General features: G+C 42.8%; 2 protein-coding genes across 2 annotated transcripts; both read left to right on the forward strand.

Moving 5' to 3' along the window:
* The first annotated feature begins 3,732 nt into the window (after positions 1 to 3,732).
* On the forward strand, positions 3,733 to 11,843 carry LOC125552221 (ERAD-associated E3 ubiquitin-protein ligase component HRD3). Its single transcript, XM_048715710.1, has 6 exons — positions 3,733 to 4,383; positions 5,567 to 6,055; positions 7,332 to 7,547; positions 9,547 to 9,870; positions 10,495 to 10,737; positions 11,310 to 11,843. Exons 1-6 carry the CDS (start codon positions 3,820 to 3,822, stop codon positions 11,502 to 11,504), a joined length of 2,031 nt encoding a protein of 676 aa, XP_048571667.1. The 5' UTR covers positions 3,733 to 3,819; the 3' UTR covers positions 11,505 to 11,843.
* Positions 11,844 to 16,601: 4,758 nt separating this feature from the next.
* LOC125554822 lies at positions 16,602 to 17,691 on the forward strand. The gene is made up of 3 exons (XM_048718226.1): positions 16,602 to 16,790; positions 16,913 to 16,985; positions 17,093 to 17,691. Exons 1-3 carry the CDS (start codon positions 16,602 to 16,604, stop codon positions 17,689 to 17,691), a joined length of 861 nt encoding a protein of 286 aa, XP_048574183.1.
* Positions 17,692 to 18,000: the final 309 nt, after the last annotated feature.

Genomic DNA, 18,000 nt, shown 5'->3' on the forward strand with positions numbered 1-18,000 from the left:
CAAAGATCGTGTAGTTCGTATGCTAAAGCTTTTCTAAATGTCAAGTATCATTTCCTTAGACCATGAGATTGTGCAACTCCCGGATACCGTAGGAATGCTTTGGGTGTGCCAAACGTCACAACGTAACCGGGTGGCTATAAAGGTACACTACAGGTATCTTCGAAAGTGTCTGTTGGGTTGGCACGAATCGAGACTGGGATTTGTCACTCCGTGTAAACGGAGAGGTATCTCTGGGCCCACTCGGTAGGACATCATCATAATGTGCACAATGTGATCAAGGAGTTGATCACGGGATGATGTGTTACGGAACGAGTAAAGAGACTTGCCGGTAACGAGATTGAACAAGGTATCGGGATACCGACGATCGAATCTCGGGCAAGTATCGTACCGCTAGACAAAGGGAATTGTATACGGGATTGATTAAGTCCTTGACATCGTGGTTCATCCGATGAGATCATCGTGGAACATGTGGGAGCCAACATGGTTATCCAGATCCCGCTGTTGGTTATTGACCGGAGAGTCATCTCGGTCATGTCTGCATGTCTCCCGAACCCGTAGGGTCTACACACTTAAGGTTCAGTGACGCTAGGGTTATAGAGATATTAGTATGTGGTAACCCGAAAGTTGTTCGGAGTCCCGGATGAGATCCCGGACGTCACGAGGAGTTCCAGAATGGTCCGGAGGTAAAGAATTATATATAGGAAGTGCTATTTCGGCCATCGGGACAAGTTTCGGGGTCACCGGTATTGTACCGGGACCACCGGAAGGGTCCCGGGGGTCCACCGGGTGGGGCCACCTGCCCCGGGGGGCCACATGGGCTGTAGGGGGTGCGCCTTGGCCTATATGGGCCAAGGGCACCAGTCCCAAGAGTCCCATGCGCCAAGAATCAAGGGAAAGGAAGAGTCCTAAAGGGGGAAGGCACCTCCGAGGTGCCTTGGGGAGGAGGGACTCCTCCCTGGCCGCACCCTTCCTTGGAGGAAGGGCCAAGGCTGCGCCTTCCCCCTCTCCCTTGGCCCTATATATAGTGGGGGGAAGGGAGGGCAACTATACCTAAGCCCTGGCGCCTCCCTCTCCCTCCCATGACACATCTCCCTCCTCCCGCAGCGCTTGGCGAAGCCCTGTTGGAATCCCGCTACTTCCGCCACCACGCCGTCGTGTTGTTGGATCTCCATCAACCTCTCCTTCCCCCTTGCTGGATCAAGAAGGAGGAGACGTCGCTGCTCCGTACGTGTGTTGAACGCGGAGGTGCCATCCGTTCGGCGCTAGGATCATCGGTGATTTGGATCACGACGAGTACGACTCCATCAACCCCGTTCTCTTGAATGCTTCCGTGCGCGATCTACAAGGGTATGTAGATCCACTCCTCCCTCGTTGCTAGATGACTCCATAGATTGATCTTGGTGACACGTAGGAAAATTTTGAATTTATGCTACGTTCCCCAACACTTGGAAGGAACCAAGCTGGCAACAAAAAGGCAAAAGATTTTGCAACATCCTCTTCCACGTTAGTTGTTAGCAGTGAGCAAATAACTCTTGTGGAAGTTAATTTTCATGTCTATAAGAGAGGTTTTCAAACCAAGAAATAACCGATTTAAAATTCTTGGCTTTCTCAACAAAGATCTCCAAGAAGAGGAGGGTGTCATTAGCATACTGTAAGTTGTCCACAGCACCAAGGATGATGCTAGTCAAAAGTCCAGAAATCAAGCCATGATTAGCAGCTTTGACAAGCATTTTAGAGAAAACATCATACACTAAATTAAAAGGCAAAGGGCACAGGGCCCCTGTTTGAACCTCTTACCCCCCCAAACAAAGTAGGGTTCATTCGTGAGCCTCTTACCCCCCCCCCCAAAGTAGGAAATTCACTTAGCACCAAAACCTTCAGAGTTTAGCATTTCAAACAAAAAATCCCAAGTAACTCTGTCATAAGCCTTGTCATACTCCAGCTTAAGAATAAGCCCCTCAAATCCATCATTTTTAACCTCATGAGTGATGACCACACTCTCCAAAATGAATATACCTTTAATAAAAGCAGTCTAATTTGGAGAAACAAGTCTATTACTGTTTGGGAAAAAACTATTAGTCATAGCTTCAGTAAAAACACATTTAATTAAACTAATATGCCAGAACTTCTTCGTATTTATCATCTACTCCTACTTCTTTAAGGATAAGCACAGTCAAAACTAGTTCTAATTTGTGCACATCCAAACTTCCTTCCTCAAAGTCCCTGACCAAAGCAATAAAGTCAGATTTGATTAGGTCCCAGAATGTTTGATAAAAGAGAAAGGAAAGACCATCAAGGCAAGGAGCTCCATGAGCATATATGAACCCAAAAATGGCTTTCTTAATTTCTTCCTTAGAGAAGTTGCGCTGGAGAAGGTCATTGCCATCCTGAGTGACCAACTCCTCATCCTTCCATTAGGAAGGGCCCAAATGACATTGAGCTTGTCTTTAGGACCAAGAAGGTTTTAATAGGATAAACAGTACCATTATCACTATTTAATTTTAACAAGTGATTTTTCTATGCCTATGATTAGCTAAAGTATGAAAATAAGCCTTGTTTTTATCACCATCTTCAATCCCACGAAACCTAGATCTTTGCCACAAGGCAACTTCCTCTTTTATGCCACATAATCTCTAACTCTTTCTTGATGCCATTCACTATAGTTCTGTCATAATCATCTAATCGGTGATCTTCAGAAAACACATCCAAAATATCAAAATCCTACATGAGGTTTCTCTTCTTCTTTTTTAATTCAGCTTCAAGATTAATACTCGAACCTTTTACTTTCTTCCTTAAAAGTCTAGTTTCTGGTTGCCATATCTCAATTGCAGAAGCTCTAGAGGTGGGAGAATTCCAAACATCATGTACAATTTTTTTTACATTTCTGGATGATCAAGCTACCATTTTATAAAATGAAAAATCTTTTGGGAGGTAACCCTCCTAGCACAAGTATCCAGTAACAACGGCGTGCGGTCAGTACCCACTCCGGATAAAGAAGAAAGGACATGAAAGACAAAAAGTATATATTAAATTTGACATGTTTGAAGGTTATAACATGCATTTAATCCACATTCCTACACATTTTTAAAATCCTCCTCACATAGTTGCTTGGATCTAAGAGGGACATGGCGATTTATGGCGTGACGAGATTCTTACCTAGGATTTGGTGAGATGGTGTGCGCGATGCTTTAAATGAATGTCTTGAGTCAATGAGGGGCGCCAAACGATGGTGGCACCCCCCGGGCGTTGTTATTCTCCTTGAAGATATTGCTACAAGTTAGCTTCACGCCCTATTCGTGGGGTGCTAAACGTGTCTGGTGCTGAATGTTAATTTTATTAGTTAGCGGTCTTTGTTTTGGTGGCATGAGTGCTGCTAGCAAAACTGCACTGTCGGGAAGCGTTGTTGTTGATTTGCTTGGTTGCATTCTAGGTCTACTTTTTTCAGTTATCAAGGATGTTACATGGGTGTTCTCTAATCAACAATCGAACGTGATGTATATAGTTTTCTCGCCTAATTTCGTTATAAATCGAACCACTTCACTCTGATTTATGAAATGGCATAGCCTCGCTCTCTCACGAGGTTTATATGTATTTTCGAAATCAAAACTCAAATAGGAAATCTAGCGATAATCAAGCCCCAGCCAATCACGTCGCGCGGTACACGTCTACACCCTGGCCTCGATATACACGTCACCGCGAAAACGTGACGCGCCGTCGTTGGCCACCTCAAACTTGGCCCCCACCTGTCAGTCTTATTGGTTAGCACCCCCTAAATTCCGAACTCACTGTACCACCGGGATCTCGTCTGGTTCTCCTCCGATGGCCGGCGCACTCCACCGCCGTCTCCTCCTACTCGCCGTCCTCACCGTCTCCGCTCTCCTCCCCCGCGCCGCGGCCGTACGCCCCTTCGTGCTGGTCCTCTCCGGCGAGGACTTCCTCAAGGACCCCTCTGGCGCGCACCCCTCGCTGCCATCCGCCGACGGCGACAGCGAGGACTGGGATGACTTCGCGGACGACTCCCCCGCCACCGACCCCCTCCTCTCCCCGTCCTCCTGGATCCCCCTCCTTGACCCCACCACCCCCTCCCCGTCGGGCGATCAGCCGGACCCACCGTCCGATGCGCTCTTCGTCGCGGGCGTCCGCGCCATGATCTCAGCGGCGTCCTCGGGGGACGAAGCCGCTTTCTCCACTGCGTCCGCGCAGATCGACGCTGCAGCCGCTGGGGGACACCCCGGCGCACAGTCGGCGCTGGCGTTCCTCTCCGGAGCTGGAATGGCGCGCCCGGTGTCCCGCTCGCGCGCGTTCCTGCTGCACAAATTCGCCGCCGACGCAGGAGACCTCCAGTCTAAGATGGCGCTCGCCTACGCCTATTTTCGCCAGGAGGTGAGGTGATTCGGTTCGATTGTTTGCTTGCTCGTGCAATTAACTAATTCTAATGGGGATTCTGCGATTGGAGGATTTTGTATGTGGGTTAGCTATCTAGCTTGCGTTGAAGGGATAAGCCTCGCATGGTTAACATCAGACATATGTGAATTTTTGTCTCCATGGGTTCTTTTACTCCGTGTTTTAGAACGTTTTTAGTCGTTGGCTTGGTTTTGTTAAATTTATATAAATGGTAGCCTATGGTATTGTTAGTTAGTACATGTAACTTATAACATGATTTTGATTTTTACCTCCAATGTTGCAGCGAATTTGTTTACGGGCGTTTGATGTTATGTTTAACTGGCCTTCTGTCTTCATCATCTTAGGAGCTGTAGTAATGGGGTCATATTTATTTAGGACCAATGTATGTATTCCTGTGAATAACTAGCAGTCTGATCAAAACAACACAAATCAGGCTGATGAAGTTCAGTTGTATTTTTTCTCTTTTGACTGTAGTTTTTAAAATGCTCCAAAAGTCCTCTGGTATGCAATTAAGGCTCACATACCAATGCCCTTGTACATACTAGACTCATATATCTGCCAATACTTTACTTTTATATGATCTAAGTAAGAACGTCAAGGTTTGTTTTGTTGTTGGTGTTCAAGTTTGTCGGTTAGAGGTATATATCGTGCCAATGTTACTACTATAAAAAGCTGCTGTCTTTTGTATGGCATTTGTATCTCAACAGTGGGGATATCTGTTGCACGGTTATCTTGACAATTGTTATGTTTTGGTTGCATGAAATAAAGGAAAAGGGTATAGTGTTTTCTGCTTGTTCAAACATATATGTCATTATCTCAGCTCATGTAGCTTCCTGCCTATTTATGTCATTGCTTTGGCTTGCTTGTCCTTATTGTGCAATCTTTGTGTCATTTCAGAACTTTATTGAAACACATGAATGCCTTACTATCGTTGTTTCAGTTCTATAGTCTAGTCTGAAATCTGGTGCTTCGATATCTAGTCTAGGTATGATGTGGCATCACTACATCATTTAATTATCTTTACTCTGGTTTTGCCACTGCACTTTCAATCGATATATATGGTCTATGCAAATGATTTGGACCGGCTGGAACACGTTTGAGTTTGGCTAAATGTTATGGCTAATATTGGATATTTGTTGACTTGAACGATTTGCTTTTACAGATGTATGAAGAGGCTGTCACACTATATGCCGAACTTGCAGAGGCTGCTCTGACAAGCTCCTTAATCTCGAAGGAGCCACCAGTGATTGAACCAGTTCGGCTGCACAGTGGAACTGAAGAAAACAAGGAGGCCTTGAGGAAGTCCCGTGGTGAGGACGATGAAGATTTTCAAATCACAGAGTACCAGGCACAACGAGGCAATGCTGCCGCAATGTACAAATTAGGGCTTCTGTACTACTATGGACTACGAGGACTCAGACGTGATTATGGCAAATCATATCATTGGTTCTCTAAGGCTGTGGAGAAAGACGAGCCACGTGCTATGGAGCTTATGGGGGAGATCTTTGCTAGAGGTGCTGGAGTGGAAAGAAACTACACCCTAGCATACAGGTGGTTGAGACTTGCAGCACAGCAGGAACAGTACTCAGCTTACAATGGACTGGGTTATCTCTATGTGAAAGGCTATGGGGTGGAGAAGAACTTGACAAAAGTAAGTATTGTGCATTAGAATTTGGAATGCAGTTGAGTAGGCCATAACTCCTCTACAGTATAAGCTTGTTGCCGTGGACTGTTTCTGCTGCTAGACTTGCCTGCACTAAATATTCTGTGGCTACATTTTCACCATGCTTGCTGCTATCTTTGTTATTGGTAGAGATACTGCCTGCCAGCTAGATTTTCTATAGGCTGTTTTGGTAAATTATACTGCTACACATCTTAGTAGACAGGAACTCAAGTCTGACTTTACAGTAGTCTGGATGTACAAGTTCACCAGTGATTCTGTTGCCGTGGATGAACAAAGCGATCACATTTGATCAAGGCATACAACTTTTTTGTCAATGCACGACTTACAGCTGCCATAGAAAGTTGTTAAGGAGTATTAGTATTAGGTTTATGAGTCCTATTAGGCTATGTCCTGATCTGCTTCAGCGCCGTAGCTGTGTTGTGGTCTTGCTGTTGGTTGAAGCTAGGTTCTCGTGACGTATGGTCTTGGCTGTTGGCTGAAGCTCGATTCTTGTGATGTGAGTAGTAAAAATAAATGATGTTTCCATCGGTCCGCATCTCTCTCGCTGCCCTCTGACTCTTGATAGTGTTCCTTACATTGATTATCATATTTTTTTTCTAGTGTTACACTTCTTCAAATGCAATGCCTAACAAGGAGGGGTGTTAAGGAGTATTAGTATTAGGTCTAGGAGTCCTATTAGGCTATGTTTCCTTTCCTTGTACCTCAAGTCTTGTGTAATATATATATGCCCCTTGGACTATGCAATAGAGGTAGATTGCACCCATAACAACAGTAACCATTAAAACAATCCCTATCCTGGTATTGCTGATGTGTTAACAAGCCTAACAAGGAGCATCTTCGAGTAAGTTAGGAGAATGGTTTAGTATCACATTCACATCAATTTTTCAAATGGATGGATATGATGACTGCAATTTTTTTGAACATAGTGATAGTAATAAGTATACCCATGTTCGCTAGGATGTCATTAACTATGAAGATTAGATATTTTGAGTTGCCGATGGAGAAGAATTCAAGTGACAAATTGACAATGTTCCGCAGTTCTGCACTATTAGTTGTTAATAAATGCTAAGACCTATGAAAATTTCAATTTACTTGTATAATCCATTTGGCCATTAACAAACACAAGTTACCAAATTGAACATTTCACTATCTTGATGGTTTCAACAATACACAGTTCTGTATTGCAATAATCAATGTACTATAAGCTCGAGGCACTTACATTCTTTTACTTACCTTTTTGTAGGCAAAGGAATATTTTGAAATTGCAGCTGACCATAAAGAGCATGGGGGTTATTATAACCTTGGTGTTTTATATCTAAAGGGTATTGGTGTAAAGAGGGATGTGATGACAGCATGCAATTATTTTCTTCGTGCAGTAAATGCTGGGCAACCAAAAGCTATTTATCAAGTGGCAAAGTTGTTCCAAAAAGGAATTGGTCTTAAGAGGAACCTCCATATGGTAATGATAATTATTTTGTTGTATCAATTGCTGAATTAAATCTTCCACTGCCACAATTATGTATGATGTTTCATGAGCATTCCTTTTCCTTTATCAAATCATCATCAGTGTATGAGTAAGGGGTGCTCTCATGAGCCATGCGTAATTAGGCCTAAGATGCCCAATGAGTAGACTGTGTGTTGTGCCTCGACACTTTTCTTACTTTCTTAGAAACCCGGTGGTGGAAGTCTATCTCAGTTCCGTTATGAATTTATCACATCCGATATGGATATATCTTGCCAAACTTTCTAAATTGATTCAGTTCCTGAGGCTACAACCAAGTTCAACGGGTTCATAGGAATTATTTCCTACCAGTTAATGTCTCGCACAATATTTGAATAGTGTGTAGTATAAATAAGTGTATTGAGTAACCGTGTGTTTTCTTATAGCAGATGATGTTGCTACAACACACTGGGCACAGCGGGCTCTGCTATATTTCAAGAAGTCTTCAAATTAAAGAATCAATCTTAAAGTCAAGCATTTGAATTGCAAAAAGCCAATATGCTTACATTATAGATATAAAATGACGCCAAAACATATAAACCACACGACAATATCACTATTCAATTATTCAATCTTCATCCTCGCATGTAATGACAAACATAACTTGTTTTCACTTGCTTCTTTTATCCAAGCAAAGAATCTGATTTGGAACACGTGCAGTAGCTTGTAAGAGCATTTGTATGGAAGTATTGCTGAATGCTCCGTGATAGAGCTGTTTGCTAGAATACGCCAAGTGTGCATTTTTTTACGGTGCTATAGCAGGCCTATTTTATTTTATTTTATTTTCTTGCATGTGCACCATCTTAGATTTAGGGTGTGTCTGGTTTGTGCCCCAGTTAGCCCAGCCAAAAAAATTGGCACGCCTGTGTGAGGGCATGACCAAAATTTTGGTAAATTAACATTGTTTGGATTGTAGCCAATGTACTTGCCAAAATTTTGGTAAAATTGCTGAGACTTAATTTGGTTTGCCACTAGCTGAGTTACCAAATGCTTTGTAGGGGTAGCTGGATTGATTAGTGTTTGATTTGATTTGATTTTAATTTGGCTGTACCTCGAGACAACAAAGAAAGACACATTAAAAAATAAGTTTTTCTGTACTACAGAAATCAATTAACTATAATATGCCAAAAATAAACATTCAAGAGTATAGAGAATCACGACCGAACCAAGATAATTAGTAGTGGTTTTATGACCATTAGTCCCTACCCGCAGAAAAGAAAAAACCTAGTATAGTAACAAAACTATGTTGGGTAGCCGCTTACACGGGATTGATCCATCCAAACAACACGTCAACGAAAAAAATCCATCCGTGATTTCAAACAACTGCTCGGTCATCACGTAGCTACCCATGCGATTAATCCGCCGTACTGATGTCTTTTATTAACAAACGCTGGATGAGACCATGGTATAAAACCAAAAACAGAGCGAGACCCACATAAAGAACAGGCGAGGGCATGCTGCCAATTATTTGGCGAGCGTTTTCCGCGCCCTCGCTGCGCCCACGAATTGGCGAGAATAACATGCAGGCATTCCAGGCGGGCTGGGCGAGCCAATTTTTTGGTGCTAGTCCAAACGACAGCCAAATCCCGTTGGCGAGCCGATTTTTTGGAGAGGCTGGTGTTGGTGGTAAACCAAACGTACCCTTAGAGTGCATGTGCTCTTTCTCATCTTTATGTCTGCTTGAATGGACTATAGTCTATTAATTAAAGAAGTGGCATGTAATGCTAAAGTATATATTTCCATTTACAAGATTGAATAGAAAACCCTCTGCCCAGGCAGATCAAACTGTTGTTTCTGTAGAGAAAGATAGAAGGCTGATTTACAGAAGCATTAATGCTATAACATACTTTGTCGGTTTGTTTTAATGATATTAATCTGTTATGATACAAATAGGGAAACATGAATTGTTCGAACTATTATTATCAAAGGGCTGAATCTTTGGTCTTTCTTGTTTCAGGCAACAGTTCTGTACAAGTCTGTTGCTGAGAGGGGCCCCTGGAGCTCGATGTCTAGGTGGGCTCTAGAATCTTATCTAAAAGGCGACATAGGGAAGGCATTGCTCTTATATTCTAGAATGGCAGATCTTGGGTATGAGGTTGCCCAAAGCAATGCCGCCTGGATTCTTGATAGATATGGCGATGAACATATTTGCATGGGAGAATCTGGCTTCTGTTCAGATATGGAAAAACATCTCCGTGCACATGCTTTGTGGTGGCAAGCATCTGAGCAGGGTAATGAGCATGCTGCTCTGTTGATTGGCGATGCCTACTACTATGGCCGGGTATGTGAAATGGTCCTTACTTTTAGTTGGTATAACACGTTTCTCAAGTACCCTCTTGATCCTATCTAGATGATTGCAGGCTTCTGCTAAAATTACTTAAGAAATTCACATCAAGCACCATATGTTGTAGGCTAATATTTTATGTCAGAGATGTGGTCCTCATTTTTTGTTTTTTTCTCTTAGTATGACTACTACAGATTGTTAAAAACATGGTAAACAATAATATAAAGTGCCTTAGGTTTGTGTTCTGAATTTTGAAAAAAATATGGAGTTTATGTGGCACCAATACAAGCCATATGTTTGCACCCAATAGAAGCCATCTGTCTCTATGAAGTTATGCACTTGTACATAATGTCTTTTGAGAGGAACCAACTGTCATGTTTGATGAGACAACTTCTCCAAAACCACTATTTGGATAACTAAGTAAAATATATGGCTTCTAAAATAAATTCACACATGAAATGTATTTGAAAACGGGATGCGCCTGCAACATAGTTGTGGAGTCTGATTTCTGCTTCTAAATTTGCTTTTGCATTTCAGAGGTACTAGGGGACTGTGCGCTCTCTCGAGACTTTTCATAGTATCATTGCTGAAATCACATATTGAATCTGTCCTGTGTTACAGGGTGTAGGGAGGGACTATGAGCGTGCAGCAGAGGCATATATGCATGCTCAGTCACAGTCTAATGCCCAGGCCATGTTTAACCTTGGGTACATGCATGAGCACGGTCATGGACTTCCCCTTGATCTGCACTTGGCAAAAAGATATTATGATCAGGCTGTGGAGGTGGATTCAGCAGCTAAGCTTCCTGTCATGCTGGCACTAACTAGTTTATGGATAAGGAAAAACTATGCTGGCAGTTTTATGGTAAGACATTATTTTCTCTTTGTATCATCCATGGCTTAGTTGCATACAAGAAATAGGAAGTATCTGTATAGTTCACTTGTAGGTAATTTCAAGTTTGTTTCCTTGTATGGTAATCTCTGTTGCCGTTTAAGCGATATTATTTGGCAACTTGTTTTCCTGGTCCATTTCCCACTCTCTCCCTGCTGCTCATCTTTTTTAGTTTCTAGCTGGTTCCCACTGGTTGCTCATATGCAATGAACCGTAGCATCTTCCAAACATAAGTTATTTTTAGTTTTGAAATACCATGCCTGCAGCAGTTCACAAACTGCCTCAGGCTTCAGTCTATGCTTCCTAACCTCTTGATTTCTTTACCACCTCTTGTTCTCTCAGTTACCTGGAGTTATGCTCTTTCAAGATTGACAATACATATGCCAACTTGTCTGTTCATCCCTAGCCACCTGATGGTCGATGTCTGCCTTTTGTTCTTACTATGCATGCCGTATTTGTATAATCATCATGGTCATATTGAGTATTGAATCATGCTAGATTGTTGTACTCCTTGCAGTTGGTAGCTAAATCTTTCTTAATTTCAGGTTAATTTTATCGACTCGCTGCCGGAGATGTATCCTGTAGTCGAGGAATGGGTGGAAGATGTCCTGATGGATGAAGGGAACGCAACAATATTGACTCTATTTGCTTGCCTTGTAACTGTCCTGTACTTGAGAGAGCGTCAGAGGCGGCAAGTGGTTGCAGACAACCCCCAACAGCCTGACGGTGCACCCAACTAATGCCAAGATGAGGGGGCCTATGCGATGTGATTAGTTGAGGTACATATGGCTGTTTATTCTCAGTTTTAGCGTCAAGTTTTTGTTGAAATGCGAGAAGCCATGAAATGAAATGCTCATACTGGACTGGAGTCCTACAAGCGTGGAATTCTAATGGCTTTCGGAGGACAAAGCGTGGCCAAGCCTACAACATTTGTATACCAAACTGACTAGGATGTGAACTGGGTCGTAGATGTATGATATTGAGAGATGTTGTTCCAGGTGAAAGTTCACCATTTCTGACGTAGACATGTGCCTGTAAAAGTGTTGAAGAGTTTTTAAGAGCGCTTGTGTTACTCGGAACGTGCTGGTTCTGATGGTCTGTGCCTTGCACATCCTGTCTGCCTCCATATTTTGTCTGCGTATCTGGATGCAGCCTCGGAACTTTTAACTGGAGCCAATCATGAGCTGCTGTCCAGAAACCCTTATCATGCGCGCAATGAAGGAAATGCATGCATCAAAGTTTCATCCATAGCCTGGTACACTTAACAGGCACAGCGGCCAACCTCTTTAATATTGCGATATTTTAAACTGACATAATCTGGAAGGATACCGTGAAGTACTTCTTGATTTTTCTGTTGCGCATGCCAAGAAATCCTCGCCTCCTGATGAACTCAACGGGATGTTGATTACGGCATCCGCATCAGGCGCAAAGAAATTTCTGATTTTTCTGGTGCCCATGCATCCTCACCTCCTGATGGACTCAACGGGATATTGAGTACGGCATCCGCATCAGGCGCAAAGAAATTTTGGTGAATAATATCAGTTTTCCAACCATTGGTGTAATCATCAATAATGTTAGAGACTTTTTTTTAATGGATCATTGCCCAACTGGCCCATTGGTTTGAGAGTTGCAGTGTTTGGAATCCATCTATCCGTCCAAATTGAGATGTACGAGCCCATCACCGACTGCTTGATCACTCCAACATTCAATGCCACCAATCCTGCTATGATTGTTTCGCGTGGGGGGGTGGGTGGGTCGAGCGGGTATTCCTCGCGTGGCCCAGAATCCTCACAAATACCCGTTGGCCCATTTGGTACCCGGGGTTTCGACGGCCCAATCCTCTCGATTCCCCGTCGATTCATCAGTTTCCACGCGCTTCAGAACCCTCGAGCCCCCCCTCGAGGATTTGCTCGCCCGACTCGCTTCGCCGCTCGATCCGAGACGCCGCCGCCGACTCCTTCCAAGACGCCGTGCCGCCTCGACGCCGGCGATCTCCTCCGGCATACTGGACTTCTCCCCGGTGGTTAGTAACCGCAACCCTTCCCCTCCCCTCCCCATCCTCTCCATGGCTGCCACCTCCCGCACGCCCTCCGTTCGCCTCGCCCTCACCGGCAAGCACGCCAAGAACGTCGTCTCCTACCCAGCTAGCTTGCCAAGAACGCCGTCCTCTTCTAGCTCCTCTTCTACCCTAACCCTAGAGGTCGAGATTTGTCTCAATCTGCTGGGGTGCGAGTCGCGGGGCTCGGAGCGATTGTCGCTGCGCTGCTGCTGCTGCTGCTGCTGCTGCGACGAGTGCTGGTGAGACTGGCCATGGACGCCGTGCTGCTGGCCCTTGTCGTGCGGCGGGTGCTTGTGGACCTGCCTCATCTCCAGGTTGTGGATCTCCTCCACCATTGGCTTCCACAGCCTCACCCTCGCGTTGATGAACCAGTTCGACACCTGCACCGCCATTATTAACCCAACATGTCAACCAAGCTCCAGAAACAAAATGGCATGGTAGCGGCAACAGTGACCAGCTTTGCTGCTTACCTGATTCCTTGTTAGGCCCGTCTAGTTGGCCAACATTTGCTTGTCGCCATCAGTAGGATACCTGCAAAGTTTCAACCCGAATATCAGACCAATGCAGCAGTACTCTTGATTGCAACACGTTCAAAAGGGAGATGCGTATCTGTTTTTCCTATTTCCAATCTTTACTTTCAATTCTTGCAATTGTTAGTAAATGATTCTTACTCTCAGATGTACCATGATAACAACTACACTAGTACAAAATAGGATGTAGATAGACAAAAGATGGTTTACAGTATTTGTTCTTATGAAGAAAGAAAGAGTTGCTATAGAAAAGTACATGATCACAATCACCACTTAGTAGTGTGAAGTCATCTGCAATTAGAACTCACTGGCTAGTGCACTGCTTTTACAAGATTGCGATTTCTGCTCATATTTAATTTTAATCTATTTGGAGACTTTGGAGGTGTCTATACCATTGAAGCCCATGTAATCTTGGTGTGTTGTAGCAACAAACTGCTCAGCCCATGTAATCGAAGCCTAGGAATGGAACGAGCGGTGCGGCCCAGAAAAGAACTAGCATTCAGTTTAGGCTACAAATGTTTGCAGCAAACATTCAGTTGCATATAGGACGTGTCTCTTTTGTTCCTAGCATTGTTGTATCTTAACATTTCTTTCATTTACTACATCCTTGTAATCTAGGGAACCATATCTTCAAGCTAGAGTTTAGGCTATATATTTTTGCAGAGTTTATAAATCTATGTAGAATAATTAGGATTCAACAAGCGTAAACCTGTTACTTCCCTTGCCAGTGAATTGATCTGATGAAATGAATGTAGTTTATACCTGATTGCTGTTGTTTATTCAAGGGAAAAGTCTCTTTGATTTTGGTCTTGATTCTAATTGTCCATCTTCTGCATGTATTGGAACAAACCATCCTACGATGTTTCTATTCAAATGTGTGTGTCGTCAGATTAGAAATAATGATGAAATTCTGCTACTTATAATACTTATGATGAGATGTGTTTGACTCTTATTTTCATAGCCTGCCGCTTGGATCCTTGTTGGGGTGGACGAGTTACCTCCTTCTTGGGAACCTGTTGCCACGCCAAACTTCGGTAAGCTACATAAGCTTCTTGGTCTCTTGAACTTGTTTCTTTGCCGAAGTAGTATATCATACTTGATAGCTCTTGGTCATTGCACATCTTGGCACACTGATGATATAATATTCTAGATCATTATGTATGTCTTATGAATATAGTTCTTATTTGTTGCTTGTTTACTCTAGTTTTAGTGCCAAGATGAACTCCGAGATTATTGATCGAATTAGGAAGAGGAGAAGTGAGGATGATGAAGATATGATGTCCTTTATTCTGCCTGTATTGCATCGAATGCGTAATAGAGGACCAGTCGAGAGAAAACAGCGACATAGCTCTATCCTATATGGCAAGAAGCGTGTTGACGATATCCTTATAGGGCATGTTAAGAATTGCCTCGTAGCTTATAGGATGGAGCCACGTATCTTTCGGGATTTGGCATCTTATCTTAGAAGAGAAAATCTGATATCCGATACAAGAATTAAGGTAGAGAAGTTAGCCTTTTTCCTGTACATGGTGTCTCACAACGCGTCTTATGAAGATCTCCAGCTAGAATTTCAGCATAGTGGACAAACATTTCATGAGTACATCAATGAGTTCTTCAACATCGTCCCTGTCTTAGCTAGTCGGTTTCTGAAGCCTCCGAACATTGATGAGCCACATCCAAAAATCTCCACCGACACAAGATTTTATCCTTACTTCCAGGTTTCCATTTTTAACGCTTCCACAATTCCTTTTCTTATCTAACTTAATAGTTCTTTATTGACCTGCAATGTTTGCTTCCAGAACTGTTTAGGAGCCATTGATGGGTCACATGTTCCTATAACCGCAACACCTGGGATTGCTGCTCCATTTCGGAATAGGAAGGGTACCTTGAGTCATAATATTATGGTTGCATGCGACTTCAATTTAAAATTCACTTTCATATCATGTGGCTGGGAGGGTTCAGCTACGGATGCGAGGGTTCTTCATTCTGCAATGAGCAAGGGATTTAAAGTACCTGAGGGAAAGTTTTACCTAGTTGACGGGGGTTATGCAAACACTCAGTCATTTCTCGCACCTTATCGGGGTGTCCGATATCATTTGAAGGAATTTGGTCATGGACATCCTCGGCCACAAAACCACAAGGAATTGTTCAATCATCGGCATGCTGTTCTACGGAGCCATGTGGAAAGGTCCCTAGGAATTCTTAAAAAGCGCTTCCCAATTCTTCACGTCGGCACACTGCATTCAATCGAGAACCAAGTGAAACTTCCCGCAGCTGCCGCAGTTCTTCACAATATCATCAAAATGGAGAATGGTGACGAGACTTGGCTTGACAACCAGCTCGATAACATAGCGCCAAATGCTTTTGTTGATCTCCCGAATGGCGACGAGAATAACTATGGGAACAACGACTTAGGGAACACTCTAAGGGATGAAATCGCAATGCAAATGTGGGAAGCATACCATCCTGAATAGCCAACATGATTGTGTGTGTTTTTATGATATATACACATATACTAATTAATTAACTTCTCTTGTCTTCATCATCTAATAATGTAGTGTGTGTTGAAATGCAGATATGTATCCAAAGGGGTCCCAAAAGTACAATCTCATGAAAGCAAGTGGGAAAAAAGCTTCACACGTTGCCAAGAAGCCATCACCCAAAATTAAAAAGACACCTCCAAGAGGTATTTGGTCTACTTAATCTCCATTTCTTAGATCTTGCCAATTAAGTTCTGTGCTTGCTGTTATGTTTGGTGAATGATATCTTTCAATACTACATGTAGTGGTGCATTATAGAAGAAACAAGTCTATAACATGAGTATATAGACTACTAGAGTATTATTTAGCTGACAGTTTTCCCAAAAGAAGTACTGCTCACTTATTATGTTTCGTCAATGGTATGACATAATCACTAGTAGAGTATAAATTAGAGAATAAAGTAGCAGATGTAGGTCACACAACTCACTCTACTATAGATAATGAATAACTCACTCTTATCATGTTGTTGGAAGTTTTCACTAGTCCTCCTAAAGTTTATCACTATTTGTTTTCAAATTGAATGATAGTAACTCCTCTTATCATGTTGAGCATTAAGTTTGAACAATGTAAATTTGTGTTGGTGTAGTTAAAAAGCCAAGAGCTCAATGGAACCCAGCTTTGGAAAAGGGTTTGGTTGAGATACTTCAGGAGCACAACACTCCGTACCATAGGGGACAAAATGGTTGGTCAACTGAAGCGTGGAATAGGATGGCTGATTTATTTCATGAAAGATATGGCCACACTAATTTTACAAAGATACAGATTCAGGAAAAGCAAAAAGACTTGAAAGCTCAATACCGACTTATTAAGGATGCTCGCAAACAGAGCGGTGTCAGCTGGAACTATCATACACACATGATAGATGATGACGCGTATCTTTGGCAAAACTTGATGACTGTAAGTTCTAGTGTAGTGCATTTTGTCTTTGCAAAACTTGATGACTTGTATTCCATTCTTTTGTAATCAATCTTGTTTTCGAGCAATCTAAGTTTGATAAATCATTTCTTTTATATATACAGACGTGGCCAGAAATAGTTAAGTTCCAGAATAAGCCATTTCCCCTCTATGATAAGCTTGGTGATCTGTATGATGGTGAGTTACTGAGTTGAATGTATTTTCATTTCCTCTCTTTTTGTTGACCTTTATAATGAATTTTCATTACTGTGTGGCCTTTAATGATAACTTGGGTGTTTGTGCAGGGCATATAGCAGAAGGTAACTTCAATTTCACATCAACTGAGGTTACACAAGTGAGTGATGGTGATCCCAAAGTTGAAAGAGAGAAGATTGCCTTCTCTTTTGACCTGAATCAATACGATGATGATTTACACATGTATGATGATCCAAGACATGCCGCCCCAAGTGATAGTCCAAGAGATGCTGCCCCAAGTGATGGTCCCAGAGGTGCTGCCCCAAGTGATGGTTCAAGAAATGCTACACAAAGAGGTGGTGTTGCTGCTTCAAATAACAAGCATGTGAAGGAATCAAAGAAGGGTAAGAAGCGTGATGATCCTATGGTGGAAGTGATGACACAATATGTGGAGATCAAACGGAAGCAAGCGGAGGAGGAGTCTGCTCTATTGGCCGGGGCAAAAAATGCCCAAGAATTCTCCATCAGCAAGTGCATTGCTGTTTTGCACAAGGTGGAAAGCATCCACCGCAATGAAAGAGCCACTGCCTACAAAGTGTTCAAAAGTGTTGAGAACCGTGAGATCTTTCTTAATTCTGCCGCTGAAGATGAAGAAAGTGCAGCAGTGTTTCTTCGAAGCGAAATGGCAGAGTTTACTCAACGTATCTAAGGTAAGCTACCTTGTTCCTATTAGCATCTGTATATTCTGGTCACTTCAGTTTTAGACTAGTTCTACCCAATTGCCGTGTTGTCACATAAAAAGCTTGTCAATTATTTTAAAACCTTGTTGTCGTGTTGTTTTGTTATTGTTACGGCATATCTCTCTCAAGGTAGTTTTGGTGATTGATGACAACATGTTTGCGGACTAATCTTGTGCGTTGAATTATTCTCAGATTCTCCCCTGGCACGAGACGCTTTCTTCCCCTCGGAGTGTATTTCAAGACGGTGTAGCTCTTTCGTTTCTTTCTCGGTGGACTAG

The sequence above is a fragment of the Triticum urartu genome, chromosome 4 (genome assembly GCF_003073215.2).
Source record: "Triticum urartu cultivar G1812 chromosome 4, Tu2.1, whole genome shotgun sequence".
Taxonomy (NCBI): domain Eukaryota; kingdom Viridiplantae; phylum Streptophyta; class Magnoliopsida; order Poales; family Poaceae; genus Triticum; species Triticum urartu.

Excerpts from the sequence above, each read along its gene's own strand:
- LOC125552221 (XM_048715710.1), top strand. The coding sequence starts at position 3,820 with ATGGCCGGCGCACTCCACCGCCGTCTCCTCCTACTCGCCGTCCTCACC. Across the intron at positions 4,384-5,566 it reads ACGCCTATTTTCGCCAGGAG|ATGTATGAAGAGGCTGTCAC; the intron begins GTGAGGTGATTC and ends TTGCTTTTACAG. Across the intron at positions 10,738-11,309 it reads ACTATGCTGGCAGTTTTATG|GTTAATTTTATCGACTCGCT; the intron begins GTAAGACATTAT and ends TCTTAATTTCAG.
- LOC125554822 (XM_048718226.1), top strand. The coding sequence starts at position 16,602 with ATGGCTGATTTATTTCATGAAAGATATGGCCACACTAATTTTACAAAG. Across the intron at positions 16,791-16,912 it reads TTTGGCAAAACTTGATGACT|ACGTGGCCAGAAATAGTTAA; the intron begins GTAAGTTCTAGT and ends TTATATATACAG. Across the intron at positions 16,986-17,092 it reads GCTTGGTGATCTGTATGATG|GGCATATAGCAGAAGGTAAC; the intron begins GTGAGTTACTGA and ends GTGTTTGTGCAG.